Raw genomic sequence first — 12823 nt, forward strand, 5'->3', positions numbered from 1 at the left:
TCAGCTTCATCATCAAGCTTCAGGGCACAAACATGAAATGATGCAAGTTGATTTGTTGTTTGTGGTGCTCACCCTCCAGCAGCTCCAGGCTGGCGCCGCCTCCTGTGCTCACGTGGCTGACCTTGTCTTCTGTGTTCCACTTGGCGCAGCAGGTAGCAGTGTCGCCCCCACCTGGACACAAATGAAGATACAGGATTTAAAGTTTCAGCATTAATAAAGCAGCAAGCAACTATTTGCTCCATAAAAATACAGCAGAGTCATGAAGTCACTCCTCCTCTGTGTGAGCTTTACAGCTGTTTTTGTTTCATTCCCTTTTCGACATGCTGGCCTGGTGAGAAACTCTGGCCGGAAATGTTTTTGAAAACATCTGAGGTGAGAAGTATGCTATGCAGTAACAGAATCTTGATTCATACTTGATCAGCATGGCACATCTAGACCGTTTGATGTGGTTTTGGTTGTCAGTGTGTGTTTAGATCCTCCTTCCCTTTCCTTTCACTTTAAGTCAACGACGCGCTCATTTGTTTTTGGCGCTCTAGTGTGATATCTGTAGCCTGTGAATGTCGTATATGTAATATATGTGATGTATGTAATTTCAAACTGAAAAGCACATAAACTGGGAAGGACATCATAAGCTAATCTGTGTTAGCATTCTTACATGCTAGCAGCGTTCTAGACCAACATACAGACAGACTAACATGGCTGAGACAAACACGATACAGAACCCCCTCTGTTATCTTTCTTACCGATAATTGTGATGCAGCCTGAACTGGTCACCTCGACTACTTTGTCCATCAGGTTCTTTGTCCCTTTGGCAAAGTGTTCCCACTCAAACACACCGACTGGGCCGTTCCACACGATCTGCTTGGCCCTCAACACTGCTTCTGCGTAGGCCTTAGAGCTCTCTGGTCCACAGTCCAAACCCTGCAGAGAACATTACCAATGAAACACAAGATGAAATCTAAGAGATTTCAACTTGAATGTGTTCTGTCTGAATGAATGAGGATCATCTGTCAGTGTCAGCAGATCAGATAAATCTTCTCACCATCCAGCCGGCAGGGATGCCAGCAGCAACGGTTGCAGTGCCGGTTTGGGCGTTCTCATCAAACTTGTCAGCAGTGACGAAGTCGACGGGCAGCGTGATCTTGACGCCGTTCTTCTCTGCTTTGGCCATCAGCTCCTTGACGATGCCGGCGCCCTCCTCGTCGTACAGGGAGGTACCGATCTGAAAAGCAGGTCAAAAAACACATATGAAATTATTGTGTCAGTGCCAAAATTAAGAACATGTGTTCTTAAGTTTTCTTTTGAATTGTTTTGTAAATAAACATGTACATCATGCTGTGGTTGATCCAGGAGTTTCTTCTGATAATTTACCATAAATTTGAGATGTTTATAGGTTTAAATTAGCCTTCCCAACGCCACCAAAAATTGTTGGTGTTTGAAAATGAAGCTGAGAAAAAGCAGACAAACCCACTCAGTCGGTTAGTGGTGGTATTTTCTGCGAACCATTTGCTAGTTCTAGGTTAAACAAGGCTGTGTGCGTTCCTTAGTGACATAAAAACGTATCAGTAAAATTTCATCTCTCACAGGAGCCTTTTTTAATTAATAAAAGACGTGTTAGCTTTTAAAAATCTCGACTATTGAATGTTGGTGGTGTCCAAACAGAGTTTTGAAACCCTTTTGTTTGGTACGTGTCACAGAAGAGATTCAGAATCGTGCTGATAACATACATTTGACTTCTCACAAAAAGATCTGAATCAACTACTCTTTGTATAAAGGGTCAATTCACCAAAATGACAAAATAACATATTTCCACACTGTAGCGGTATCTCACTATGCAGATGCATCTTTTTAAAACTTGTACACGTTTAAACTTATCAGCCTCTGAGATTTCCACCTCTAGCGCAACACAACAGAGGTGAATGGAATTGAGTCTGTGGTTTTCACGGGACAGAAAGAAAAAATATCAGCAGAATCTCTCTAGACTGCTCTTTTGAGGACTTTATTGGGAGTCCTTTTTACTACAGAAAAAGTGTATCATCCAGATCCCATTCTGAGCTGCCAAAACTATTTTTATTGCAACCTTAAAAAAGGTTTATATTCATGCATTTCCTCTCTTCTGTTATTGTTCCCCGTTGTACTTATACAAAGGGCTTGTCCCAATTTTGGGGGATGTAAACTCTTTTACCCCGAAGCCTTTATTTATAATCGCCATCATTAAAAGTATGTCAAATCACCTGTTGGGTGCTCCTGTTTGCAAACTACCCATGAATGTACCAACGACTATCACTGAATAAATTTGACACTTAAGAAAACAAATATAGAATTGCCATAATTCTCAGCCAAGTTCAGAGGTGCAAGGAGTGTTTTTTTCTGTGATTTTTTTGGTAGATTCATGAACATTTATTTATGTTTGAGAGTCAGATATTCTCAAAAAGTGCACAGGCAGGTTTTGGACGGTTTAAGGAGCCTCCTTCTTCTGTGATTTTTTTTTTAATCAGATTTGGATATTTATTTGTGATAGATTTCAGATATGATGATATTTCCTGTAGAAGGAGTGTGATTCTTGATGCTAAAATCAGGTGTGTTTTAAAGTACCTACATTGCCTCTATGAGCTGTCTGTCACAGATACTGCTGCAGTTTCAACTGCTGAACATCATGCTTATCAATAACGAACTTAAAAGATTGGCATGTACCTGTCCCTTTCACCTCATGCAGTATCTTTGTTTGAGAAATGAGGAAAATATGTAGTTTGTGTGAACTGACCCTTTAAACAAAAAGCTTATCTTCTGTAATCTTCCTGTCAGACGTCAGACTCGGGTCGTGAACAGTCTCTTCTGTCAAACTAACAAAGCAATGATATTTCACAGGTCTGTTTGAACACCTCTAACGTTCAACAGCGAGTCCAGCAGCCCGATTACGAGAGCAGGTTGGAGTGTTGAAGCGTTGAAGACATTGAAATTGTGAAACACCTGAAATATAATACAGATTTGTTTTTCCTTTGCCTGACCTGGGTTCATTCTAAATACCTTTTCAGGTGATTCTGTGCTAAAATGTCTAATAAAGAATGGCTATTTAGAGGTAAATAGAATAATAATTGTCTTGCCAATATCCACTCTCTTATTAAACTGTTTTTGGTGTTGACACAAGTCTAACATCCAAGTCCTGAGGAAAAAATATGCTCCACTATGTGCACCAGGTGGTTGCTACCGCTGTCTTTCAGCTGCTTGGTGTTAAGCATGTTGTGTATGGTATGTGTTTACTGCTTTTTGAGTAAAAAAAAAAGTTGCCTGCTGTGGCATGGAAAACCAAAATATAGACCTTTCAAATATAAAGTCATGTGATCTCATTTTTTGATTAAACTACATTGGATAACAAGTTATGGTTCATGTGTATCTGAGAGCTATAAAGTGACAAAACATTTAAATCCAGTGTTAAATCAGTGACACTCATATTCTCTTTGCCGTCGTCCTCACCTCCATGTTGTTGAGGACTTTGAGGAAGGTGAAGGCCATGCCGCCGCCAATGATCATCTCATTGACCTTATCCAACATGTTGTTGATCAGCTGGATCTTATCTTTCACCTTCGCTCTGAAACACAGACAGAGGGAGAGAGGCGGAACACATCAGTATAGATAAGACACACATATATTGAGAAAAAACAAGACAGATGCACATTCATTACTAAACTGGTTCATAGCTACAACAGAATGTATGACCTGGGATTTTATTTGATTTTGGGTTGGTCAACAGACCAAAACCCAAATATTGAGTTTACTATCATATAAGACAAGAAAGGCAGCCTAGAGCAAGAACGAGTCATTTATTTTATATTCATTTTATGTTGATTAATAAAAGCAATACATTTCACTGAAACAGCTCTTTTCAAAGCAGTTGGCTGAACCAGGATTGAAACATTTCAGGACTGAAATGAGACCCATAAATAAATAAATAAATAAATAAATAAATAAATAAATAAATAATCAATCAATCAATCAATCTCATTTTAAATGAATACAAATATAAAACCCTTCTGAGAAATGATTTTAAAGATGTCACCACCAGTCTCAGATCATAATTCTTTGTATAACTGTTGATTGACTAATTGTTGAAGCTTTATACCATTAAGGCCCCAACTGCCACAATGAAAGATCAAACAGTTGCCGACATCATAACTTTCCACAGTGGTGAAGCTTTGTCTCTTAGTATATTAAACTGTTATGTAAGGTTTTGACCTCTGATAACTGTTCAAAAGCATTAATGTGTTACTCAAACTGAACTTCTAGGATCTTTTTTCCAGCACCTGGAGCAACACACCCCGACTAAGCCAGCACCTTTCATCTGATCTCACACTAATTAATTATGTCAGTTTGTAAAGACAGTTTGCACACACACAATTCCTCTGCTCTGTCACTGCTGTCTAATCATTACACACTAATGGTCGCCATCCCGTTTGTGAACCGGAGTAAGGTGATTGGCTACGTCGCTCAGTGCTGAGCGAAGGTGACAGTTGCACAATGGACTCAGGCTAAAATGGACTCTGACATGAGGCCAAATCCCACATGTGGCCACTGACAGCTCGGTTAAGCGTCTGTTACAAGCAGCTTCAGCCAGTGTCTCCTCTGTGTTCATTCAACTGTGACAACACAAGAAAATGTAGAACTACTTGCCTCACTGCAATTTGAGAAAAAAAAAAAAACTGACTGGCCAGATAAAATAACAATTCTGGTGCTAAAATATTTAACAGAAGGAAACAAGTATGCCTCACTTAATTCATTTCAATCTGTGTAAATTAGGTTCACAGAAGTGTATTGCCAGTCTATCAATAATCTTATGGCAAGGTATAGGGATACGATTTATTCCTGTATCCATATTTTATCCCATCCCTTGTTTCTGCTATAGAAATAAGAAAAAACAAGACGATAAAACATAAAAACATCTGATAAAAACAGGTTGCCATTAGCTGATTTCCTTCAGGCAAATCAATCTATTTGATTAAATACGCTGTGACCACTTTAGTCCTGCCTGTAGTTTTTTGACTCGTTTACATGATCTCTGTATTATCAGTATTACCATCACTGTCCAATAAACACGGTTTGAATGCTTTGAAGGGAAAACAAGTTCTTGCTGTTATCACTGGACATGAATTGACTTTCAGCTACATCAGCCAACCAACCTTAAAAGTATTTCTGAGGTAATAATTCTGGGAAAGGGCTTCAATAAGTAAAGATATAATTGTTTATCCAACATGCTTACACTGTGTATGATCTCTCATCTCTGCCCTTTCTCTCTCTGAGCACTAACAGCTGAGCAGCGAGTTTCTTGAAGAGAGCAGTGTACAGTGACACCACAGATTACATAATGAGCTTATAGTCTCTATTCCTGGATGGTCACCTGGGTATTTTGAAAAGAAGCTGCTGTGTGATGATACCCGAACCGCAGGACAGGGAGAGGACAACACTCACAATAGATTGATTTTCAAATCAAATGGTACCTACATAAGAAATTTGTTTCATTTTGTGCTATAAAGCAGATTTAAATCCCACTCCAACTAGGTACACAATGTAAAACACATTGTAGGAGGTAAAATATGAATGTTCCCTGGGGTTTGATCGCTCCAGCAAAGTTGAGTTCAGACTGATTTTAGTCCTGCATGTCTAGAATATAAGGCCAAACCAGGCTCAACTTCCAACAAAACGCCAAAGTTCCTGCTAAATGTGTAAGTACTGTATTTCCACTTCTTACTTCACAATCATTACTCTAGTTCCTGTTGCGTAAACCTTCCAGAGACATAAAATCCAGTGTCATAGTAGTTCTGTGCATTGGCGTTTAGCACCAAAATCTGTTATTTAAACTCCACTTTCCTGGATTGTAAAATATTTTGGTCCCTGAAGCTACACTTTCCCGCAAATGCAGTTCCTGGCATTGTTTTGACCTAGGTCCGTTTACTGGTTGAAGTTCAAAATTGATGAATTGTGGAAATGACCAGTTCTCACCCTCCGAGGATTGCCAGGAAGGGCCTCTGTGGTTTCTCCAGCGCCATGGCGAAGTAGTCGAGCTCCTTCTTCATCAGGAAACCAGCCGCCTTCTGAGGAAGATTCACTCCCACCATGGAGCTGGGAGAGAGGAGGAGAAGGAGCAGAGGAAAGAGGAGCAGAGGAAGAGGATGAAAGAAAATGTGGTCAAAAACCAGCAGACATTTCTGATGTATCACCACGTGTCCTCCATTCATCTCCATTGTATCCAGACAGCCGGCTCACCTGTGGGCTCTGTGAGCCGTGCCAAAGGCATCGTTGACGTAAACGTCTCCGAGTTTGGACAGAGAAGCCCTGAAGGAGTCGATCTGCTCCTGGGAGGCCTTAGTCTGAGGGACAGAAAAACACAGGAAAGAGTTTAGTTCTTTTTGATAAAGAAGTAATGTGAAGCAAAGACTGTAATCTGTGTTTCCTTATCACGTCTGTTTGCCTCTTACAAGGGATCATTTATTGTTTGAGGAACTTCTGGTAAGCAAATTACAATAATTTGAGTCTTTCATTACGAGGGACTGTCTTTTTTATTACTTTTCATTCCTCACAAGTCTTCAAAGTGTTCAGTATTTATTAATTAAAAGCAATATTTCCATTTTATTTAAACAGCATTGTTGGGTGAAAGTCAGACATCAACTAATGTAATTATTTCACTGTTGTGAGAAGCTGCTGCATTGGTTTCATTATCTTTCTATAAAAGCATTCAAAGCATGTTTCATGTATTTTTTTTGTCACTAAACTATGGTGTCTCTGCTCTTTTTTTGGGGGTGGATACACAACAGAATTTTTTCAGAGTATGTTAAAGACAAAGATGCAACAAAAGAAGCAGCTTAAAATCTCTGAGGTAACATTTACAGTCATTTGTTCACAGCAACTGTTGTGTAAGTGCTGAGTGAAATTAAAGGAAAATGTCTCCAGCTTCCCACGTCCACTAGCTAACTTCCTCTAGGTGCATGTGTGTCCTTATGACCAGTCAGTCATTGTGGATCAGGTTCCTGCTGCACTTCAACAGGCGGAGGTCAAGACTGTGTGACTGAAGGGCAGAAAAAGGTTAAGAGAGCGCTTCAGTGTCGCTCAAATGTCAGATGAGCGCTGTACGCTTGGTTGCTGCCACCTACATTTTCCCCTCAGTCCACAAGTATGATTATACAGTTATGGAATAATAACTGCTGTGTTAGAAATGATATTTGTATTCGTTATGGTGCATTTTATACTTATGGAGTTGGGACAAACTTATTAAGTTCTGTTTGACACAACTAGTGAGATTATTTCAACTCTGTCAGTAAGACGGGTTTGTATAATGAACTAAAAATAGAGTTTCCTGTCTGATACAGTAGAGCAGTACAGTAGAAACCAGCCCGCCAGGCCACATACCAGTCAGGCCTCTTAGGACAGGAAAAGCAACATGTCCAGTCAGGACAACCCGCTGACCTTCAGGATAAATGTCAGCAGGTCAAAGCTGCAGAGTCACTGAAGGACCGACAGTCATACAGTGTCTGAGGGTCTGTATCTGCAGCTATATCAAACCATCTGTACTAGCAAAATGAACGAGAAACTCATAGGCTGAAACTCTGAGGTGATTTCAGACACGACCAGTCTCTGCACCACTCCTGACTATGACATCATTAGATGGTGACGCAGCTATTTCAAAGGGATGCTGCAGCTGGAGTGACTGCGCGTGTTCCTTCAGGTGACCGGGATAATTCAGCTGGAGAGGGAATAAAGGCAGAGTTTGCTGTTCTCTCTCTGACAACCAGAACAGACTGATTTGACACAAACAGCCTAATCAGAGCCTTGGAACTGTCCAGATGACATCAAAGTAGTTGATCTGTCATGCTCTGGATTGCAGACGGTTTTCAAAACCAGTGTTTACCCAGCCAATCAGATAAAAAGTGGCTCAGATTAGCAGTATGACCACCAAAACATGGATGACTCAGAGACCAGGATGCTAACAACAGCAAAACGGACTGGAAAACAGCCCATGAGCTACAGTCTCCATGATTAAAATATAGAACAAATGATTTTTGAATATCACTGGTTCCCCGCCATGACTAGAACAGATATACTCTAAATATCATTAACTGTGCACCTTATTTCCAGAGGCGTCCTTGCCCTTTCCCTCCTCGGCAACGTGGAAGCGGAGGTTCTCCAGCAGGATGACGGATCCGGTGGCGGGGTTAGCGCAGGCGGCTTCCACCTCCGCACCCACACAGTCCTTCAGGAAGGTGACATCCCTGCAGAGTCACAGAGGACCGGTGAGGATGCGTGCACAGTGATTTCTTACAGTCTCGACAGAATAAAGTCAGTGAGAAGCGACACTGATGGAGACAATCCTGAAATAATTATCCCAAGAAACACTGATATGATTGAATACTTTCACATCAAAGCAGTAATTTAGGTTGGATCGAACTAGAGAGCCAAAGGGTAGCTCGTACAAATACTTAAATATTTCATTTATAAGGGTTGTTCCTTTCTATTTCTATTAGTTAAGAAGTAACCTGAACGTGTTGAAAGAAGTGAATCCAGTCAACTCACTTTCCCAGCAGGGTCTTGAGCTCGGCGGCGACGGGCTCCAGGGAGTATTTCTCAGGCACAAAGTTTCCGTCAGGACGGCCCAGATGGCTCATCAGCACGACGGATTTGGCCCCGTTGTCCAGGCAGTGTTTGATGCTGGGAATGGCCGCCTTGACCCTAAAAATTTAATTCAGAAGTAAATCCATCAATCCTTACACCTTTTATCTTACCAACTAAACTTGATGGTTGCTTTGTTTGTGAAAGGACAAAGTTTATTTAACTTAAGACATTAACAGTTTGCTTAATAATTTTAACTTTAGGAACAGAAAACGTGCTTCAGAATTAGACGGCCATTACCTCTGGTTGTTTGTGATTTGCTTGTCTTTCATTGGGACGTTGAAGTCAACCCTGAAAGAGAAAAAAAAAACGTGATTAGAAAGAAATAGACTAATGCATTTAATGCATTACAGAAATTTTTTGTGACTTTGCATATTTTTGCAGTTCTTCAGCTATAAACACAACATGTAGTCTGACAATGTCAGCATATGTTTTTTTTTTCGTCTGAAGCAAAAATGTAAATTACAGCCGTGTATACTTTTTGCAACTGGACTGTACATCGAGACCGTACATGTGTTGATACAGATCAATTTTTGGACAGTTTCCACGATTTCACTCTCTCTCATTTTATGATAAAGAAATAACTATGCTTACACCTCAAGGAACCTTCTCATGATGAAAACATTTTACTAAACTGACCACAATATGCTTGGTTCGAATAATGAAGTTTTGCTCCATTCGACTCGTTTAATAAGGATTTGGTCAAGAAATAAGTTTTTAATTTGGAAGATCTGTGCAAAAATTAATGAATTAAAATTTTGAATGAACAGAAATTGAGAAAATATGACTTTTTCAATGCTAAAAATATCCACCCCTTCCACCTCTTCCTAACTTGCTGCTGCAGTGCTTTGTTTAACATGTAGGATTATTGGCATCGATACAATATACAGTCATACATGTTCAGACGCTTCCATTTCACTGGCAGCATCTGTGTCTATGTGCTGCCCCTCCCACTGAGCTGGATGCATACGCAGCTATGCAGCGCTGCACGAGAACATGCTGCATCCCTTGTACTCCAGGCTGTTACGTAACCACCTCCCTACTCTCTGTCTGAGGACCTGATGTGCTGAGACACATGATCAGCCTACACACACACACACACACACACACACACACACACACACACACACACACACACACACACACACACACACACACACACACACACACACACACACACACAGCGATCCATTGTCTGGGTCTGAAACCCCACTGTCAGCAATTCGGTGGCTCAACAGCTCCAATATACAGAAAATCGTCTAACAACTGCTGTAGTTTTCCGCTGTTATGTTGCTCCATCTGTTGCATGTGGATCTGCAAGTCACTGAACAAAAGAAACTGGACTGAGGCTTTTCTCAGAGGCGGAGCTGCTCTTTAGGCTCGCTGGATGAATTAAACATTGATTATTAAACATAACTGATCATTTCACTCTTTTTTTCTCCAAAAATAAGATGATTAGCCAGGCTACCATGCTGTGAGGAATGATGGATGATTTAACAGCCTGAAAATCTAATAACATTTATTGAAGACTCTTTTCCTCCTCCCTCCCTGAACCTGTTTTGCAAATTGCAAAAATTGTCTTCTTCTGACTGTAAACTGTAAAAAATGTCCTCTTCCAAATGTGAAGACATATTTAATTTGTTTTTCTTTTCCTGTGTATTTTTTGGTAGATCAGGCACCAACTTTAAAAGGTTCATACCTCCTGAATCTATTTTCAGGGTATGTAGATGCTGCACCTGTTCATATTATTGGCTCTATTCATCAGCTCCAATTTCATTATTGATTAATAGAAATACCACCAATGTATTGTAAATAGTAGCAGGCTAGTAGAGGCAGGATTTTAAAACGTTTGGCTCCGTTTTTTTTGTTTAACTCAACCAATGAGACAGTTTCCGTCTCTAAGAAATGTCTGTGTGTAAAACAGTAACTTGTGCTGAAGAAACTGCAGATTTAATGGTACTGTGAGCTATATGATAAGAGGAAGAGCAAGCATGTGTGATTACTCTCAAGAAAGTCAGTTCTTGGCCTCTGCTACATTTGGTTGCTGGTCAGATTTCTGTCAGGCACTGCCGGGTCTCTACAGCAATGTCCTACTTTCCTGCTTTTTTTCATTCTGGACCAGCAGCTCTCACGATGAGGGGAGAAGCACAAACTTCTGCACCCTGTATGGCTAATGATTCCCCTCCCGTCAGACACTCCTACACAATGCATTCTGTCTGAAGCTGAAAACACACAACAAGTGATGACAGGCCCAGGGTGTGTGGTGAGGTGAGTTATCATCTAACTGTTCTCTACGAAGAGAAAAACTCAATATCGAATGAACGTGACCTTTTTACATTGAGCAGGGTGAGCCGGGGGGCTGCTGCTGCCGGTGAACCTTGTCCTATGCTGCCTGTCATTGCATCACCAGGCTGAGCAAACCAAAAGGGCCCTTTGACATTTTCTACAGAGGGTGTCGGTTTCAAGTGCACTCTCATCAATGACCAGAAGAAATACCCAGTTAGTACAGGAAACCATTACCTGACAGTGCTGCATTTCAGATGAGTTAAACAGCTGTTTATTCTCAGAAAATGAATTTAGGTTGTTCAGCTGGGCAGCAGGACAACCTTCCATGTAAAGAGATTGTGCTGGGATTACATATGACAGGATTAAAACCTATCTGGATGGCACTGCCTTTGAGCAAGGCACTTAATCAGACTGTCAACTAGCGCTGAATCAGTCGATGAGTCGATTAACCAGGAGCAATAATTTCCTCTTTTGAAGTATAACCACATCTTTTATTGTTTACTTAGTTAAGCAAGAGAGATTACCTAGTTTTGATGTTGAATGCTTACACTTCCTGCAATTGGAAGACTTCATTTTGGGCTAGGTAGATAGTGAATTTGCCCGTAATTTGAAGCTTTTGCACTCAAAATATAATACCTACATGACTGATTAGCTTCCTTATATTATCAATACCATCTCACATATTTATTGCATTTCATAACAGTATAAAATGTTTAATCATTGCACTGACGATGCATTTTAATATTACGGTCTGACTGTGATTACATCTAGGATGCGGTGGGTTGCATCCATGCAGCATCTCCTCTCGGGCACGTAACATGGTTGGAAAACGTGACAACCAACAAGTTCACTTCCTGTCCTCTGCCCGTTGGTCTGAACTGACTCTCACACCGCTCACCATCACCTTTACCTCGTCACACCAACTCTGTGGGAGTATAAAGCAGTTTGTGTCCGCACGAAGGTTTGGTTTGTGGACCAGAACATCTCCAAAATGTCAGTTAGCTACCTAGCTAACGCCAAATATTCCTATTCACGACTTGCAGCGTTAGCTAGGTGATAAACGCTCACCTCATAATGACCCGCTTCCCCTTGACGTCCACCTTGTCCAGGGTGAGTTTGTTAGACAGAGACATGTTGATTGTTTTGCTGGTTCTTGCCTGCACCTTCCTTGCCGGGTCTCCTCCGCTTCCTTCGGCTGTTCGGTTACCGAATGACAGCGATGACCTTAGCGCAGCACGCAGGATCAGTGGCGGGGCGGGACGGAGAACACCACCTGCTACTGATTGGCTACCGCAAAGAGGAAAGCTTTGGCTATCGATTGGTTATGGCTCTTGTCTGTTCTCTGATGACCACACCTCTCTGATTTCCTCACTCAATTTCAAACACTACATTTACTCAACTAGCCTTCTGTACTCGAGTACAATCTGATTGAAGACACTTTTTTACTTCAGAGTTTCTATTTACCTCCACTGCAGTTGCAAGGCAAATACATTCTTTTACACCACTACATTTACTGTATGATTAATATCTGTTGTATTTTGATTACTAGTTACGTTGTTCATTCCAATTAAGAATACATGAAATAATCAACAAATACATTGTACTATTTGATGTCCAGGAGATAGTTCACAAACTGCTAGGCAGTACGTGAACTACACACACACACACACACACACACACACACACACACACACACACACACACACACACACAAATTTTGCATTTAAATGCACAAATAGCCATAATCCAATCGTATAATGATAATTACACATTGTTATGAAATGGGGCATTCTGCAAAATGAGTAATTTTGGGGGGCATTTTTGATGCTTCTACTTCAGTAAAATCTTGAATGAATGACTTTAGCCTCTAAAAAATCATTTC

General features: G+C 40.7%; 1 protein-coding gene across 1 annotated transcript in view; it reads right to left on the reverse strand.

Annotated features, from left to right (window-relative positions):
- pgk1 (phosphoglycerate kinase 1) overlaps positions 1-12199 on the reverse strand; it is a 12937-nt gene extending 738 nt beyond the window's left edge. The window contains exons 1-10 of the mRNA XM_037118846.1: positions 12010-12199; positions 8896-8946; positions 8560-8715; positions 8114-8258; positions 6259-6362; positions 5995-6114; positions 3475-3589; positions 1043-1222; positions 744-921; positions 73-171 (exon numbers count right to left, since the gene is read on the reverse strand). Coding sequence (XP_036974741.1) covers positions 73-171; positions 744-921; positions 1043-1222; positions 3475-3589; positions 5995-6114; positions 6259-6362; positions 8114-8258; positions 8560-8715; positions 8896-8946; positions 12010-12074 — 1213 coding nt within the window. The 5' untranslated portion in view covers positions 12075-12199. The remainder of the gene's footprint in view (positions 1-72; positions 172-743; positions 922-1042; positions 1223-3474; positions 3590-5994; positions 6115-6258; positions 6363-8113; positions 8259-8559; positions 8716-8895; positions 8947-12009) is intronic.
- Between the last annotated feature and the right edge of the window lie 624 nt (positions 12200-12823).

This window comes from Acanthopagrus latus, chromosome 13 (assembly GCF_904848185.1).
Source record: "Acanthopagrus latus isolate v.2019 chromosome 13, fAcaLat1.1, whole genome shotgun sequence".
In the NCBI taxonomy this organism is placed as follows: Eukaryota; Metazoa; Chordata; class Actinopteri; order Spariformes; family Sparidae; genus Acanthopagrus; species Acanthopagrus latus.